Source organism: Vanacampus margaritifer, chromosome 15 (assembly GCF_051991255.1).
Source record: "Vanacampus margaritifer isolate UIUO_Vmar chromosome 15, RoL_Vmar_1.0, whole genome shotgun sequence".
NCBI classification, from domain to species: Eukaryota; Metazoa; Chordata; class Actinopteri; order Syngnathiformes; family Syngnathidae; genus Vanacampus; species Vanacampus margaritifer.
In genome coordinates, this window is record NC_135446.1 from 3,531,660 (window position 1) to 3,550,472 (window position 18,813).

An 18,813-nucleotide genomic window follows, 5' to 3' on the forward strand; every position below is an offset into this window, starting at 1 on the left:
ATTAACCTTGCATGTCTTTGGAATGTGGGAGGAAACTGGAGTACCCAGAGAAAACCCACGCAAGCATGGGGAGAACATGCAAACTCCACCCAGGAAGGCCGAAGCCCAGACTCGATCTCACGTCCTCCGCACTGGGAGGCGGATGTGCGTACACCCCCTACGAAAAATAACGCTTTAAACAATTTGTCAATGAAATCAAAAACAATTTTCTAAATATTGACAAGACTAAATTTGTATAACATCTGTTTAACTTATAACATGAAAGTAAGGTTAATAATATACATTATTCATTACACAGGTGTCAAGCAGACTGTTGACTATAAATGGGTGTAACTTAAAGTAAACACTTTAGGATTTCATGCTGTTAGCAATGGCACCACACGGAAGAGAAATGTCACAGGACCTGAGAAAGAAAATAATTTATTTGCACAACAAAGGTGATAGCTACAAGAGAATCAGCAAAGCTTTACTCATCAGTCAGAATATTGTAGCAAAAGTGGTACAAACATTTTAAAAAAGATGGTACTGCAACCATTTCATAGAGATGTCCAGGTTGCCCACGGATGTTAACAACTCGACAGCAGCGTCTTCTGATGAGAAGGGTGGAAGAAAGCCGACATGTAAATTCACTGCAGTTACCTAAGGAAATAAAAAGCCGAACTGGGGTGACTATTTCCCGTGACACAATACGGCGTAAACTGCAGAGGAATGGCATGCATGGGTGCCGTCCACGGAGGAATCCTCTCCTAAAGCCCACAGGCACAAAAAAGTGCGCCTAGAGTTTGCCAGGGCCCATGTTGACAAAGATGAAGACTACTGGGACTCTTCTCAAAAAAATGATAAAAATCCTATTATCAAGTATTCGTAATCATAATCTGAAGAGGGGGAAGTTCCTTCGTGCGCTGGCTTTAAAACTTGTGTCCCAGGGAGTCGGAGTAGTAGTCCCACCTCTTCCGTGCGCTTGAAGCAGACTTGTTCGACTGAGACCAAGCTTTTGGGATAGCATTTGATTGTTTTTTTTTAGTAGTATTGACAAGTCAGATGCTTCATTTATCATTCTGAACACATTTCAAACATTACCGCGTTCACAAAGTTATTGAAACCGCTAAGCTTACTAATTAGTTAAACCTAGATGGCTGCAGAAGTTACACACATCATTCATTTGAGACATACTGGTTGTGTACAAAGACAAACAACAGAAGACACTTGATGTCAGTAAAGCACATAGAGTCCGTTTATGTCCCAAATTATGTAGATTTCAGATTAATTACGAACGGCAGGATTCTTGAGGATAATATCAATAGTGGCCGCTGGAGGGCACTGTTGTACCGTTTAACTTCCAAGAGGCGTTGTTTCCAAAAACATATGGCTGATTCCTGTAGAAAGACCAGACCATAAAAGTGGTCTGGGTACTGAAAAGCAGTTTTATCGCTAGTCTGCTTGCTAAACAGGCTTTTAGATCTTGGAAGGCGCTGAGGTACGTGTGTCCTGTGGGTTGTGAAAACGAAATCCAGTCCCTGCTGGAGGGAAATTCAAAGAGTTTTCATTTTTGAACTGTCTCTGGTTGGTTTGAGAAAACACAGGTTTAAGGCACGCACACACATTCCCCAGGTGGAAATGTTTAAAAAAGCAAATACAATAAAAATGAAGGGTGACGGGCAATATTCGTTACAATATATATATATATATATATATATATATATATATATATATATATATATTGTGTGTATATATTTATATATACTGTGTGTGTGTATATGTATATATATTTGGGGTGTTACAAAAAATCAATTCGGGAATATATCGTGATATTACAGCGCGCAATTCTCGAATTGATTCAATATGCGGCCGAATCGATTTTTAAACATCAATTTTTTTTATGGGAATATTCAACAAAACGTCAAAGCGGTTAGGATTCACACATTAAGCATGGAAGAATGTAATATTAATGGAACATTAAGCCTTAATATTTTATTTCAGACTGTTTGTTAAATGCAGTGGCTCAGTTATAAGCCTGAATTTTCAGATAAATAAATACATTTTCATACAAATCTTACAGTGTACATTTACAAGTTTACTGATTAGTATTTTCAAAATTTGAGTAAAATAAATAAATTAACAAAAATCTCAATCAATTTATAGATTCATATCGAGATTAAACGCTATTGTATCGAATCGTGATATGAATTGAATCGCCAGGTACTAGGCACTACGCACCCCTAATATATATATATATATATATATATATATATATATATATATAAAACCATTCCACTGTGAACACTGAAAATTACTACAACTTACTTAAATTGCTATGAAAGTTTTTCTTAAATCAACAACTTTTGTTCAAGAATGAATGACATTATTATCATTATTTTTGTTCAAATCCATTCTTTTCAATGTCAGCATTGTAGATTTGGGTATGACTAAAGATTTAATAAGGTTATTTTAATATTTTATACAAAAAGTCTGACCATCATGCCTGCAGGGTTCACAAACTTTTGAGCAGCACTGTATGTATGTATATATATATATATATATATATATATATATATATATATATATATATATATATATATATATATATATATATATATATATATATATATATATATATATATATAATGTTACATTTGATAAAATTGTCACAAAAATAATAGAACAGTACGCACTCATTGTCCATGGGTTAAATGCATTTATTAAGGGATTTGATCAAAGAATAAGATACTAGCAATTGTTTTTTTTTAAAGACAATGTGTTTCGGGTTCTATGACAGTATTTTTGCTGTCTTTTGTACTTACTTAAATGTTCTCTTGAATTTCTGCTCAATAGGCTTACAGTACAAAGACAGGGAAAACTGCACATGTGGAGTTTTGGGTTCTGATCTACACATCACACACATGTTTCTTTGACTGTGGGAAAGTGACCCAGTTAGGTTGTGCTTTAAGTACACCGACACGGGCTACTTGGATCTACAACTCCTGATAAAACACAACAATTTACAAGTAGTTAAGGAGAAAATGTGCTTGTGTATTTTTTGAAAGGAAAGCACCAGCCAGCCAATACTTCAGCTTACATGACACCACCCAAAAAGACTGACGTTGTGCTTTCAAAGAATGCTAAGGTGTGATGGAGAGGAATGTAATTGTGCATGATGTCAGGCTTCTCTGGACCACACTGGCGCTCAAACATCCTGGAGGTCCCTCTGGATGCCCCAGAGAGTGTCAGCGCTCTTTTTCAGCTGAGCCACTTCGCCGTCTGTCAGAGTCATGTTGACCACGCTGCCCACACCACTGCTATTCAGAACGCACGGCAGGGACAGGAAGACCTCTTCTCCGATACCGTACATGCCCTAAGTAGACAAACAGAGAGTTAGCATCAGTTATAATAGTTTTGCACCTTTCATTAGAGTTTGTTTTTATTTCGTTTTGACTTTGGTTTTAGTTAATGATTTTAGTAGGCTATTGGTTTTAGTTATTTTCTTAGTTTTTGTTTTTGTCATTGATTTGGACTAGTCATTTTTCCTTATTTTTTCTTTTTCTTTTTTTAACACCACCACATTTGAAATGAAATAATAGTGGTGTCTTGTAGCATTAATTACAAGGTTTCTCAAAAATCGGAAATAGGCTGTTTAGCAGCCCACTTTTTGCGGAGTACTGAACATCCATTCTCAATGGATCAAAAGACTTGACTCATACAAAATTAAGCATAGTGGTGTGTTTCATTCCCTTGTCAAGACAAAGTAGAAAAAGGTTTTTAGGTTTTAAGATTTAATTAATTGCTGAGTTTTTAATCAATTCCCAAATGAAACATTTTGGCATAAATACTGCACGGCGCGTTGCATATATCTGCGCAGGCGGGTTGGACCCGATGTTAGTAATTTTGCAGACGAGTGCAGGTTACTATTCACTGGTGTATTGTTACATGTTTAATCCCCCGCCAATTTCCTTCACTTCCACCTCCCTCCCCGTTTTTTCACTGTTATATTTACTTACACGTTACCTCTTATTTCACGCAAATTACATAAACCACATAACTACTTTGATTCCATCCTATAACATGCCAATATTAACAAGTAGCCTATACAGATATATACACAGGACTGAGCCTATATTGTTTGTATGCATAAATTAGTTCTGGTCTCCTGGAATGTTTGTGGCGCTCGCTCACAGGCAAAAAGAATAAAATTCTTAGACCATCTCTTAAAATTAAAAGCAGATATTTGTCTCCTGCAAGAAACCCACCTACAAAAATCTGAAGAAAAAATTCTTATTGACAAGAATTTTAGTCAAGTGTACTCTGCCCCTTATAACAGTAGACAAAGAGGAGTCTGTATACTCATACATAAGAATTTATTCCCTACTCTAAATAATACAATAAACGACCCAGAGGGCCGATACATTATTATTTAAGTGACTATATTTAATAAAATATATACATTTGGTAATTTATATGCCCCTAATAAGGAGGATCCGGCCTTTTTCCATGAATTTTTCTCTCAGCTGTTTGATTTAGCAGCGAATTCTACTATTATTATTGGAGGTGACTTTAACACAGTCTTAAATCCATTAATAGATCGTTCTAATAATACAATATGTATAAGGCGATTACAATCTACTAGTAGTAATAGGTAATATATGGATTATTTTGGCCTCGTCGACAGCTGGAGACTTAAAAATCCAACTAAGAAAGAATTTACCTTCTTTTCCGCTGTGCATCAAGAATTGATTTATTTCTACAGTATAGACGATATGTTATCTAAAAAGACAGAGTTTATAATACAACAATTGAGATACAACCACTTTGAATATAATAACAAATCAGGTCAACTTCTTGCAAACGCCTGGGAAAAATCTCTCTATTAAAGGGACAACTTGTGAATGCCTACAATCACATGAATAAATTAATCACATTTTTGTATAACTATTATCGCAACCTATACTCTGAAACTAATTTTCCTAACACTGAGCATTTTGAGGCATTCCTCAGTACCTTTAAATATACCTGAGTTAACTATTGAATATAAAGATATGTTAGATGTGCCACTTACTATAAACGAGTTGTACAATGCTCTAGATAGTATGCCTAATGGCAGAGCACCTGGCCCGGATGGTTATCTGGCTATATTTTTTAAGCACTTTTGGTTAATGCTTACTCCATTATTCTTAAGAGTAGTAACAGAAATTAAAACTAATGGTTACATACGTCCACACATGAATACAGCAGCAATTAAGCTTTTATTAAAGCCAGAAAAAGACCCCACACTTCCATCAAGCTACCATCCGATTTCACTAATTAACACTGATATTAAAAATTAGCGCTAAGGCTTTCGCATCTAGACTAGAAATCTCAACAATCATTCATAGCGACCAAACAGGCTTTATTAAAGGTCGTCACTCTACCAATAATATTAGGAGGCTCTTTAACCTTATCAGCATGTCACAGCAGCATGATAAAAAGGCAGTTATTATATCGTTGGATGCAGAAAAAGCCTTCGATAAAGTTAACTGGTCCTTCCTCTTTGCTGTTTTAAATAAATTTGGCTTTGGTATGTCATTTATTCACTAAGTGTCAGTATTATATGATTCTCCTAAAGCTACAGTTACTACTAATGGGATTATATCTCAGAGTTTTGCTCTACAGAGAGGCACAAGACAGGGATGCCCACTGTCCCCTTGATTATTTGAAATATTTATTGAGCCGCTTGCATTAGCTATACGCCAAGAAAGAAGGATTCAAAGAATTCACTCTTTGCCGATGATATTTTACTTATTTACTTATTTAGAAAAACCTGCTATTTCGTTAGGGAAAGGTCGTCACTCTACTAATAATATTAGGAGGCTCTTTAACCTTATCAGCATGTCACAGCAGCATGATAAAAAGGCAGTTATTATATCGTTGGATGCAGAAAAAGCCTTCGATAAAGTTAACTGGTCCTTCCTCTTTGCTGTTTTAAATAAATTTGGCTTTGGTATGTCATTTATTCACTAAGTGTCAGTATTATATGATTCTCCTAAAGCTACAGTTACTACTAATGGGATTATATCTCAGAGTTTTGCTCTACAGAGAGGCACAAGACAGGGATGCCCACTGTCCCCTTGATTATTTGAAATATTTATTGAGCCGCTTGCATTAGCTATACGCCAAGAAAGAAGGATTCAAGGAATTCACTCTTTGCCGATGATATTTTACTTATTTACTTATTTAGAAAAACCTGCTATTTCGTTAGGGAAAGTATTTAACTTAATAACTAAATTCTCACATTTATCAGATTATTCTATTAACTGGACAAAATCAACACTAATATCTATTACAGAAAATTCATGGAACCCTGCAAGCCAGGACCCACCCACATTACTAATTTCCTATAGGTAGTTTAAAATACTTACTACTACTACTACTTAATACTAGCCATAAACATTTCACCTAAATGAACTGATTTAATTCATTTAAACTTGACTCCACTTCTGGATAGCATTTATAGTGACTTGGAGCGCTGGAATAATCTTCCCATTTCTCTAATAGGACGAATAGCCACCATTAAAATGAAAGTTTTACCCAAAATAAATTATTCTTTCACAATGATTCCATTTAAACCTACGTCTAACTGGTTCCAGTCGTTGGATTCGGCCGTTTCAAAAAATAAGCAAAGATTGTCTACTCTTCAGAAAAGTAAATCCAAAGGAGGTCTAGAACCACCAAATTTTATGCACTACTATATAGCTAACCAGCTACAATATATCATTCTATGGACACAACCCAACAGAGATACTAACTGTTGGCTGGAGCTAGAACAGAAGGATTGTAATAACCTCAGACTTTTAGATTGACTCTTTATTGCAACATCGATTAAGCGACACAATTGTTTAAAAAAAAAAACAATGATTTCCGCCACCCTGACCGCCTGGTGGAAGGCACTAGAAATTACAATAGCCCAATTGGACTTTTAACTTAACAACAAATCGTTTTATTTAGGTGTGTGGGAGCAGAAAGGAATTACACATCTCCACCATCTTTTCTTAGATAATATGTTTATATTATATACATCCTTGCTCCAAAAATGCAAAATAAAAAATGGAAATTTTTAACATTATCTGCAAGTTAAAAACATGATAAAGAAACAAATTCCAACACTTCGGGGTACGCTCCAATCGCCTGTTTTAGCTAAAGATATTACAAAGCTTTCTCCGACAACAACAAAAAAACTCTCAAAAATATATAAGTTACTTTCGTATACTGATAAAAATGTATTTACCCATCTTGTAATGGAAGACAGACTTGTCTATAGCTCCAGAATCTGACTTTTGGATTCAAGTTTGTGAAAACGTATTTAAAATAACAAAAGACACAAATTTACAACTTATCCAATATAAAATTATTCATAGAACATATATTACTCAATATATGATGAAGGAAATGGGACTTTCAGACTCCAGCATTTGTCTCCAGTTTACAAAACACTGCAGACACTTATTTTCATGCTTTATGGTTATGCACTACGGTTATGTATTTCTGGACTAAAGTCTTAGAAAAACTTTCCGCTATGTTGGACTGTAGGATACCTTTATCTCCAAACGTGTTTGCTAGGTGACCTAACAACTGAATTACCACGTAAACAATTTTAATCTACACTTGTAGCCCTTACTATCGCTAAAAAAAACAACTTTTGTCAACTGGAAAAATAAACAAACTCTGAATATAGACCAATGGTCTAACCTCCCAATAAATCACATTTTAATGGAAAAAATATCTGCCTAGAATAAAAACCAAATATCAAAATTTATACAAACATGGTCTATGTATATAGAATCTTTTAATCTAAATCTGGTTACTTAATTCTGCCTGTTAGCGAGAGCCACCATATCGCGATAACTTATATTGCTGTTTCTGTATTTGGCCATTTGTAACTAATGGTTGTGTTTTTATAGTCAGGAACCTAGTTGCTGCCAGCAGGATTGAGCAGACTACATCAAATAATACCATACAGTCACCAACTCCTCAAGATTCACTTCCAATGGGCACTAAATTAATATTTGGCTGAGCGTGGGCGGCTCTGCCCCTCTGTGGGCTGCTGGGTGGCAGCTGCGTCTTGGCCGTTCCCTGGGTCTCTTGGGGGGTGCTGCGTTGCGGTGCTCTTCCTGGTATCCGGGGTGGCGCTGCCCCAACGCGGTCCATCGCTCCGTGCCCGGCGACGCGGTTTGGGGCGCGGGTGCCCCGTGGTTCCCTCTCCCCTCCCCCTTCCTCCCCCTTGCTGCCTCTCCCTCCTCCGCCTCCCTGTCCCTTCTCCCTCGTCACCCTTCCTCCTCCTCTCCCCCTCTCTCTGCGGCCCTGCCGCTGCCCCTTGCCCTTCTTGTCGTCTCCTTCCTCCGTCCCATCCCCCTCCCCTGTCCGCCTTCCTCCCCCTCCCCTGGGCCGGGGGCTCCATCCATGGCCTGGATCTAGGGGCTCCGGGGGCCGGGCGGGTGGGGGTGTTGTGCCTGCCCCGCTCCAGTAAGCCTCCTAGCACCTTGGGCTGTTCCCATATGCCCGCCGGGGTCCCGGTGGGGGGTTGGGTGGAGTGCTTGGGGGTGTGGTGCGCGGGTGCGCCTCCTGCCCCCGCCCGGTTGGGAGAGGCCCCGCTGGTCGCTCTTCTTAACTCACTGCACTAGTTTTACAAAATACACTTTGTTAATGGACACATAGGGCACATAACACACACTTTTGGGGGGGACAGTTGGAGACACCGTCTTCGCCCTACAACTTCCCTCCAATTTTAATGCACCCCACACCTGGGTGGGGCAGGTGTGTTGGGGTGGGGAGCCATTGGTTGGAGCAGACTGCAGTATTAAGCAGTACTGCAGTCCCCCATCTGTATCCCCGCTGCGCCCCCCCCCCCCCTATTTTTTTTCAATGCACGACATACACTCACTGACATGTCTGGGAAGTAGGTGGATCGGAGCGGGGTTGATATCACTTCCCTCTGCTCCATCTCACCTGCTCCCAATTTTAATGCAGCACACACACACACACACACACACACACACACACACTTGGATATACCGTGGGTGGGGTGACATCTACGAACTTAGTAACAGGGTCAGGTACGCTGGCGTGACGACCGGGGCCTTTCCCCGCTGGGCCTGGGGTTCGGGGGTGCCGCCCGTCTCCCAGTGCTCCCATCTCCCCTTCCGCCCCCAGTGTTCCACCCCACCACGCGGCCCTCCCCTCTTTGGTGGAGGTTTTCATGCATACCAAATACACCACACTAGCATCTATCGAAATTCAAACACAATGTGCTGCTTCCTCTGGTCGTTGAATCAGTGGAGGCTGATGTCTGTGGATCTCACTCTACTTCATCTATCCTTCCTTCCTTTCCTCAGTCTTACTTTTGGTCTCTTAAGGTCTCCCTAATTTGTTAGAATTTAGATGTTTCTGGGGTTGGTGAAAGATTCTGGTTGGTAACCTGGTGGGTAGTAGGTGATGTCTGGTCGGTGCTGGATTTCACTTTCCTTTCTTTTCTTTGATCCTTCCTCGGGTCTCCTGACAACCTCACGACTCTAGCTGGATTCTGAAGTATTCGGTTGAGGTGAACGGTATGGTATTTTTAATAGGTTTAAGGTGAATTAATGAGTACACACTCACACGCGCACATATGCACACACACCCGCACATGCACATACTCACGCACATACAAAGAAAAATAGCAAAAAAAGAAAAAAATACGAGAGAGCAATGATGATGACATCGAATCGGTAAGATTGCCGAATGAATAATACTGAGCTGTCTCAGGGAAAGAAAGAAAAAAGGAAAGAGATCCCAAAAATTGCAAAAGACCCTGTGTGAGTGTGTGTGCACGTGTCTGACCTTGACCATGGTGGAAACTGGGTGGACGCGGCTCATGTTCTTGACAATAGTCTCTGTCAGGTCAGCCACGCTCAAGCCGATGGCCCAGTTGGTGTAACCCTTCAGCTTAATCACCTCATAGGCACTGGCACACAATGCAGCACTTTGTTCATGTCATGCTGACGTCATTCATCAAAATGAAAGCAGAAAACAGCAGACTTGCCCCCTCTTTAATCTTTGAGTAGCAATTTAGAAGATTGATTTAAATATAAATCACAATCGTGTGACTATTAATGAAAAATAAGTGAATTATTAGAAAACTATTACTGCCACTATTACTTGCAAAAAGTGTGTGTTGAATGCACAGCTCTAATTAGCCAGCAGCCTGAGCACTGCCCGACAGACCGCATTAAACCTACCAATGTTGTAGTTGGCCAATCTAACAATCCCATGGGACCATTTGTCGTAAAAGCCTGTCGTCACTGTTTGGCCACAAATATCAGAGGCTCTCAGGTTTTCCCACCGAGGCAGTAGCATCAAATACAATCAATTTATGCATGTATGACTGTCCTGAAACAACAGATGATGATTCACTGGCTGCTACATGCGCTCTAAGCACAGTGAGGCAGGCAATGAGCATTTTGTTCTCATGGTCAAAGTTACACTATTCACTAAATTCTGTTTTCAGTCTGAAACTGGTTGAAATATAACTCAGTGGTAGAAAGCTAGGAGAAAATTCTTGATGTGGTATGGAGAGCTGAGTGCAGAGCTAATCAAGTACATTGTTTGTAATAATCGGCCACTTCGACTGTAAGAGGAAGAATTTTGCCTGTTGTTGACATACACTACCAGGTGGCAAGCGAGAGTAAAAAAAATATGAATTTGTGACTGTCGCACAAAATCTTAAACATATAATAAGAGCATCATTATATCATAAAAATACAGATATTATGTCATTTGTTTCATAAGCATTTTGTTGTATGGCATTTCCTTGTACCCTCTTAGCATATTCATACTTAACTCATTCGCTCCCAGCCATTTTCACTGAAGCAACATACCACCTTTGCTCCCAGGTGTTTTACTGGATTTTGACTGATTTTGCAAGGCCCACAGAATATTGTGTTTTATTGCTATAAAAACATGGAACCTACCAAAAGAAAGATTAGAGTCTCTTCTTTCATCAGCAAAAAAAGTATATTTCTGTTTCCGTTTTGCAGCAATTAGCATGAGTATATAGCTAAATTTCATCATTATTCACAAATCTGTTTAATACAGTGGGTGAAACAGCTTTTTGCAACATGGCCCTGGTTGATCTCTTATACTCTGCTGTCACCTGCTGGCCGTTTTTGTAATAACTACAATTGCTTCAAAGCCTTCTGTATGCTCTAGCATTAAAAAAACATATAAATACGTCTTTGGGAGCATGATAATATCTCAAATAGAATGTATTTATATGTTTTTGGGAGCAAATGACTTAACATACTGCTTTGGAATTTCAGCTTTGCCCTGAATGGATGGACATTCATTTTCATACGGCGTACCTGTCCACGACAGCTTTATGTGTGGCCTTCCACTGTTCTTTATCACCGTCACTGCCAATGTCGGGATTCAGCTTCTGCAAGTTGACCCCAGCTACATTTGCGCCACTCCACACAGGCACTGCAATAGAAAAATCACAGTACTTCTCTGGACCCACGCTCATCCTAGATCAGTGGTGTCCAAACTCGGTCCTCGGGGGCCGGTAGTCCCGCAGGTTTTGGATATTTCTCTCCTCCAACACAGCTGAAGCTCATCAGCAAGCTCTACTAAGCCTGATAACAATCCTGTTGATTGAAACAGGTGTGTTGGAGCAGGGAAACCTCCAAAACCTGCAGGACTACCGGCCCCCGAGGACCGAGTTTGGACACCACTGTCCTAGATGGACTAACGCAAATTGGAAAAGTATGATGTGATCTGATAAGTCCACATTTCAGATTGCTTTTGGAAATCATGGATGTCGTGGCCAAGGGCCATGGATCAAGTCATGCTAGATCATCATCAACAGTTGAGCTTGTTCATACCCACCACTGGTATCTCCATGCTCGCCCAGCACCCAGCCATTAAAGGAACTAGCATGGATGCCGAGTCGTTCGGCCATCATGAAGCGAAAGCGGGCCGAGTCCAGGTTGGTGCCACTGCCGATGACGCGGTGTTTGGGCAGGCCGCTGAGCTTCCAGGTCACATAGGTGAGTATGTCCACTGTGAATGGGTGTTATCATCAAATAACCACAACACAGATAGTATGTAACCACATTACAGTAGAACAGTGGTGTCAAAGGCTGGTCCTCGAGGGCCTGAGTCCTGCATGCTTTAGAGCAAGGGTGTCAAACTCATATTAGCTCAAGGGCCACATGGAGGAAAATATTTTAAAATATATTACCAACCAGTGATCGGTAAACTCATGGTATATAACTTAAAAACAATAGGCGTCAATTATACGCAGATTTTCGCTATTTGTGGGTTAGCCCTACATCACGGGGCTCAACTGTAATTATATTGTTCCCAAAAATAATTTGAATGCTAATGGAACGCAGCAACACTTTGTCTGTATGAGTTCCGAACGTGTTAAATCCTACCCGTTTTGCATATATATTGTTCCCAGAATGCATTGTGTGGCACAGTTAATGAAGTTATATGGATGTTAATCCTTGTCATATGTGTTTATGTTACCAGTAATTGAATTTGTGTCACATTTAACACGTTTATGTCGGTCTATGATTTTATTTATTTATTTTTAAACAAACCCTAACTTTAGGTGGTGTGTAAAATAATGACATCCAGGGCATTTCCATGTACAAGTTGGATTGCTCATTTTAGGATTGCTTGTGAAATTACCAATGTATATGTTTTGGTTGTGGCCATCTGATTAATTGGTCCGACTGCTATTTTTTATTTACTTTACTAAATCATCTCACGGGCCGGATTAAACCCCTTTGCGGGCCTAATCCGGCCCATGGACCGTATGTTTGACACCCCTGCTTTAGAGGTTTCCCACGTACAACACAGCTCATCAGCAAGCTCTTCAGGACCCTGATAATAATCCTGATCATTGAATCAGGTGAGTTGGAGTAGAGAAACCTTGAAAACATGCAAGATTCAGGTCCTCGAGGACCGGACTCTGATACCTGTGCAGTAGAATGCCGCAGAGATGACACAAATCGGCATGAACAAAAATGCCTCTGAAGTTTCAACTGCCTTCATTTCCGCCATTACAGTAGACCTCAACATATTTCTAGACTGCAGTTCAAAGACAACCTTTGCTTATTGTCTTTTTCTTGCAGCCTATTTCAACACTTGTTTCAAATGAAATTCCAACTTTAAAGGGATTCAATAAGACAACAAATATACGATACATGGGAGTTTAGATTCTTATACAGGGGGGTGTTAGATTATTTGAGTATGTTGAGGGTTAGGTTTAGTAAGAATGGTGAGAATCGGTCAAGAAATGTTTAAGTAGAAGTATGTCAAAAAATTGGGAATGGAATTGAAAAAGTTAAATGGTGTACTGTAGAACATGTGTGAATGCTTCTAGCATAAACGGAAGTATTGCAAGAACTGAACGACGTGCAGCTGTGTTGTACTTACCAGGGTTGGAGACAACGATGAGTGTGCACTGTGGACTGTGCTTCATGATCTGAGGGATGATGGACTTGAAGACGTTTACGTTCCTCTGTACCAAGTTGAGGCGGCTCTCGCCCTCCTGCTGGCGGACTCCGGCAGTCACTACGACCAAGCGAGAGTTGGCAGTCACTGCATAGTCTGGAAGTGGAGAATGAGAGCCTTTGTAATGACGTGTGATGAGTAAGACACTGTGATAATCGTAGACTGTGAGAGCAGCATATTCCGACCTTTGTCCGCAACAATCTTGGAGGTCTTGAGGAAAAGGCTGCCATGCTGCAGGTCCATGGCCTCTCCCTTCAGGCGATCCTCCATCACATCCACCAGCGCCAGCTCATCACACAGATCCTTGCAAAGTGAGCACCAGAATCACACCTCATACAGTACCTCCCAGATGTGCTTCGACCATGTTGAGACTTTCGTGCGTGACTCGCACTACAGGCGGCATACTGTCAAAAATACTTTGATGCTGGGTGTCTTACCCGCAAGAGGATACTAATGGCGCAAGCCATGCCCACTTGGCCCACCCCAACGACTGTCACTTTGTTCCTGGGGGGCTCTGAAGAGCTACCAGGCAGAGGGCTGATGAGTTTCTGAAGAACCGATGACATGATGGAGCTGCAGGAAAGGCACGGAAATTAGTCAAGTGTTGCTAACTTTTTCTGTCTCTTGTGGCAATTTTTTCAAAAAGGGGCTGACCATGTTACATCCTGTTAAAAAATCAACTACACGAGCAAAGTCATTTTCACATTAGGCACACACTGAAAAAAGTGTTTTGTTGGACTAAACTAAAAAAATTATGTAATTTGTTACAGCTATTTTTTTTTTTTAGTTTTTCTCGTAATATTCATGATTTGGTTGAAAGCATCATTTTCAATTTAATATAAATCAAATAGCTAATTATTTTTTCCCAAGCCAAATAAAAAAACTACATCCAAATAACTTTTTACTGGAATAAACTAATTAAAGTAAATGTTATTACTTTATCCCAAATCGAATTTCTGATTCAGTATGAACAAAATTTCCGGGGTACAACCTGAGCTGTTTGCCAGACAATTGTAGGACACACATATGAACAAACATTCCCACCCACATCAAGAGACATTATAGTGTTCAATTAACGTATGCACTAGGTACAGGGAGAACATGGAAGCTCCACACAGGAAGGCTGGAGGCTGTATTTGAACCCTGGACTACTGAATTGGGTGGCAGATGTGCTTAGCAGTGGACCACCAAGCCTGCTACGCTAATTGAAATAAAACAAAAACATATTTACAGTCAAATAACAAAGTGCCATTAAAAACAGAAAACTGTCCCTATAAAAAAATATATATATTTTTTAAACTAACTAAAAAAAAGTTTTTTTTTTAATTGGGGGGGAAAAGCTAGAACTATTAAAATGTATGAGTTTTGTTCTTGATATTTTCTCCTGTAATGAATTCTCATATGTATTAGTTGAAAATGTCAAATTTTATATTTATTTTATACATAGAGGAACTAAATGAAAAACGTTTACTAATCCGAAAAAAAAATGTGTTGTATGTGCCCTTGCTATACAAAAAACAACAACCTAGGATTGTAAGTTAAGACTCATGTAATTCTACAAAAGATTGCACAAATTTGCTAAATGCTCACAATAAAACAAGATCGTTTAGGAACAGTTTTCCTGTTTTAACAGGCATTTTGTTATTTGATTGCAAATATGTTTTTGCTTTAAACACAAATTTAGCTGAGCGGTGGCCTTACACAGCAGTCCAGGGTTCAAACCTAATAATAATAATAATGCATCGGATTTATATAGCACTTTTCTAGACACTTTATAGAGGAATGGATACATTATTCATGCACTCACACATTTACACTGTGGTGGCTGTAAACTACTTAAGTAGCCACAGCAGCCCTGGGGCAGGCTGACGGAAGCATGGCTGCCAGTGTGCGCCTACTCCAACCACCACCAAACATTTGCACCTTAGAAACACCAGTGTGTTTAGCACTGGAGGAAATGTGTGTGAAGTGCCTTGCCCAAGGACACAATGACACATGACTTGGGGAGAGCGGGGATCAAACAGCCGACCTTCTGGTTACTGAACGACCGTCTCTATGCCACACCACGGCCGCCACCCTTGTCTCCAGCCTTCCCGCGTGGGCTTCCATGTTCTGCGGGTCCGTGCGTGGACATTTTCCAGGTACTCTAGTTTGTGCCCACATCTCAAAAACATGCATGGTTGGTTAGTTAAACACTAAATTGTCCCTTGATGTGTAAGTTTGTTCATCTATGTGTGCCCTACAATTGTCTGTTAACCAATTCAGGTTGAGCCCACAAATTTTGTTCATACTGATTCAGAAATTCGATTCGGGGTTAAATTGGCTTTAATTAGTTTATTCCAAAATAAAAAGTTATTTGGATGTAACTTTTTTATTTATAAAGTAAATATTTGATTTATATTACATTGAAAATGAGGCTTTCAATCAAATCATGAATATAATGAGAAAAACAAAACAAAAATTAGCTGTGACAAATTCTTTCATTCTTTTTTTTTAGTTTAGTCGAATGAAACACTTTTTTCAGTGCACAAACGAGCCTGGGGGAATGCAATCACAGTCAGTGGCACCGATGATGATGAATCACGTCTACAATCTGCCAGTGCTGCTGTTTTGGTTAGCAACAGCATCACTACCAGTGCTTTTAATGGCCTAAGCAGTGAACTATTTGATCTATGTCTGAACAATAGGATATGTGGACTGAATTAATCACAGTAGGGCTGAACATGACAATGCAGCTGACTTCAGGCGAAAGGTGGACGACACCACCAGGCATCACGTTAAGGGCAATGTCCGAAGGGGTTTTGAAATCATCCATCAACTGAATCATGCAAATGTTCTGTTTGTGTCAGTAAATTACAGTCCAACTACGATATCAAGGTCAAACACTTGTGTTGGTCACAAAATGGGGACACAGAGCACAGATAAACGGACTGTCGCATCTGTGCGTCCTAGTTATTTGCAGATAAAGCATCCACGATGCTGTAATATGTGCTTCATTGTATAGGCTACCCTGAATTAAAGGTAGTTTGGATTAAAATACCTAGCAGGGGCACAGGGACAGCATGTGCTGCAGAGAAGCACAATGCCTCATTTTAGCTTCCCAAAATCAGTCAAACAGCTATTTCAGCAACCATATAGCCTACTATATGTAGGCCTATACATAGTAAGTAAATATTGGAGATTTTAATTTTACTATTATGTTTTTGATTATTTATCTACCATTGAGTTTATATAAGAGAGCAGCCATTATGTGGAATTCGAACAGTAAATGTACATTCTTCTGTTTTGTCATTCGGTGTAACAATGTACACCTAATGACAAAATAGTTCATATGCGATGCATGAATGATTTTAGTTCAAACTGTCAGAATCCCCACAAGCGCAAGCATCAAAATAAATACATAGAAATTCGACTACACCGCTCACGCGTTTGTGGCTTGCAGGGCGCCACAAAAAACGCCACCCCCACCCCCGTATGTGCCCAAATAATCTGACGAGTGTAATTTAGCAACACGTTTCAACTCAAAGCATCCATTGCTGGTGCGGCGTCGAGCACGCATCGCATCCCCTAAACACCACCCACCCACGATAGACCACCGCAACCAACATTCTGCTATGTAATAATCAGGCGACTTACGTTTACGTACGGTTGAGAAATCCGTTATTCGGACCTTGTCACGGACAGGTGGCGAGTCTGAGAGGAGGCTGGCGGAGAACTGGTGTGAGCGGAGGGGGAGGACGAGGAGGAGGAGGGTGTGTGTTTGTGTGTGCGTGTGTGTGTGTGTGTGTGTGGGGGGGGGGGTGATATGAGGAATCGTGAGCATGAGGAGTCATACGTGACGGAATTCAACCTCTTTTTTTGTCCACGGCAGACAGGGTTCCATTGTCTCTTTAGCTAAATAGTTGGCACAATATCCTAAACAAGGTCGCATTGTCACTTGCAGGGATTAGTCCATTGCCGGATTTAAAACATTTTATCACCCCTGAAATATTTTGAATAACTATTAACTGAGTTTTTAGGCACGCGCCGTTGGTACTACATGTCCCAAAATGCATTACAACAGCTGGCTCATTGTCACGTACCTATCGCTGGTACCATTCCGATTACGTCACAACTCGTCGTTTACAGCCGCCATCTTTGAAGGGACGCAAAATGTTTCTATAACCACAGGAAAGCAATTCCTCGTAGGAAATTCTTCTGGATCTCTCAATTTGCAAATATAAAATTGCCGTTGAAGGTGGCTTGTTCCTTTTAAATATTTTATAACAAACAAAGTAAGGGAAATACATATAAAAATATTACACAACATATGTCCTACAAATGTACATGTGTCAAGATTTGTTAATATAGAATTTTAGATGATAGATGCACATTTTGTAAAACTGCTCAAGAAAGTGTAATTCATCTTTTTTAAAGATTATCCTTTTAGTATCAGGTTCTGGAATGATATAGAGAAATGTATTTTTCAAAAGACTGGTCACGCTATCAAGATTGAGGAGGAAAGTATTATTACTTGGTTTACATACAAAGATACAGATATTTGTAATATTGTTGGTCTTTTTATTTTATTAGGGAAATTTCATATTCACAAAGCCAAATTTCTCAAATTTAATCCGGTATTTTTACTTGATATATAGTCATTATATATTTATATATATTTTTTTTTATTATATATATATTTTTTTATTTTAGGGTTATTATATAAATTTGTAATTGCAGTTATGATGCGACATTGAACTGGAATGTCTGAGTGTTTCTATATATATACATATTTGTCGTTTTTATTTGTTGTTATATTGACAAAATTTGTTACAGAATTGTTCATTTGTATTCTGTCAATTAAAAAAAAAAATTCAAGGGGGCGTTCCCGTACACACTTCCTGGTTTGAACTCGGAAAAGTCAGATTTCCGACCATCCTCGAATGCAGCATTTTATATGACTAGACTGTCAATAAGACCCTATAGTGCCGGAAGCCAGAGGGCAGCCATCTTACATTAACCACGTTTACTGACAACTTCTGTTAAAACATTTTAGCTGAAAATACTATTAGTGCATGTTTTACTATAGAATCCCTGTCTGGAGTCATCAGAGGCTCAAAAAGAGCGAGTTTCACTGTTCACTGAGTATATTATCTCAGTATTGTGAACTGTGATTCACAGAGGTTAGGTTTGTATTTCTCAGCATTATTTTTCCTTATGGGCTTTACGTTCACTTGATTGTTAATGGTTCTGACAGCATGATACAGACAAATCTTTGTGCAGCACCTGGAGATATAACTTATAAGAACA

General features: G+C 39.5%; 1 protein-coding gene across 2 annotated transcripts; it reads right to left on the reverse strand.

The window, feature by feature from the left end:
- Positions 1-2,675: 2,675 nt before the first annotated feature.
- On the reverse strand, positions 2,676-17,328 carry ldhba (lactate dehydrogenase Ba). Of its 2 annotated transcripts, none has more exons than XM_077544286.1 (8): positions 17,161-17,328; positions 13,962-14,097; positions 13,710-13,827; positions 13,447-13,620; positions 11,887-12,060; positions 11,364-11,481; positions 9,844-9,967; positions 2,676-3,352 (listed from the first exon to the last, which is right to left on the reverse strand). In XM_077544286.1, the coding sequence occupies exons 2-8, from the start codon at positions 14,088-14,090 to the stop codon at positions 3,185-3,187; spliced, it is 1,005 nt and encodes a 334-aa protein (XP_077400412.1). In that variant the 5' UTR covers positions 14,091-14,097; positions 17,161-17,328; the 3' UTR covers positions 2,676-3,184. The 2 variants fall into 2 exon arrangements, with proteins under 2 accessions (XP_077400412.1, XP_077400413.1); XM_077544287.1 differs by having other exon boundaries at positions 17,171-17,314.
- Positions 17,329-18,813: the final 1,485 nt, after the last annotated feature.

Bases quoted from the DNA above. Each gene is read 5' to 3' on its own strand.
- ldhba (XM_077544286.1), bottom strand. From the start codon at position 14,090: ATGTCATCGGTTCTTCAGAAACTCATCAGCCCTCTGCCTGGTAGCTCT. The intron at 13,828-13,961 runs GTAAGACACCCA...TCACTTTGCAAG, and splicing joins CCATTAGTATCCTCTTGCGG to GATCTGTGTGATGAGCTGGC. The intron at 3,353-9,843 runs GTCAGACACGTG...TTGTCTACTTAG, and splicing joins CAGTTTCCACCATGGTCAAG to GGCATGTACGGTATCGGAGA.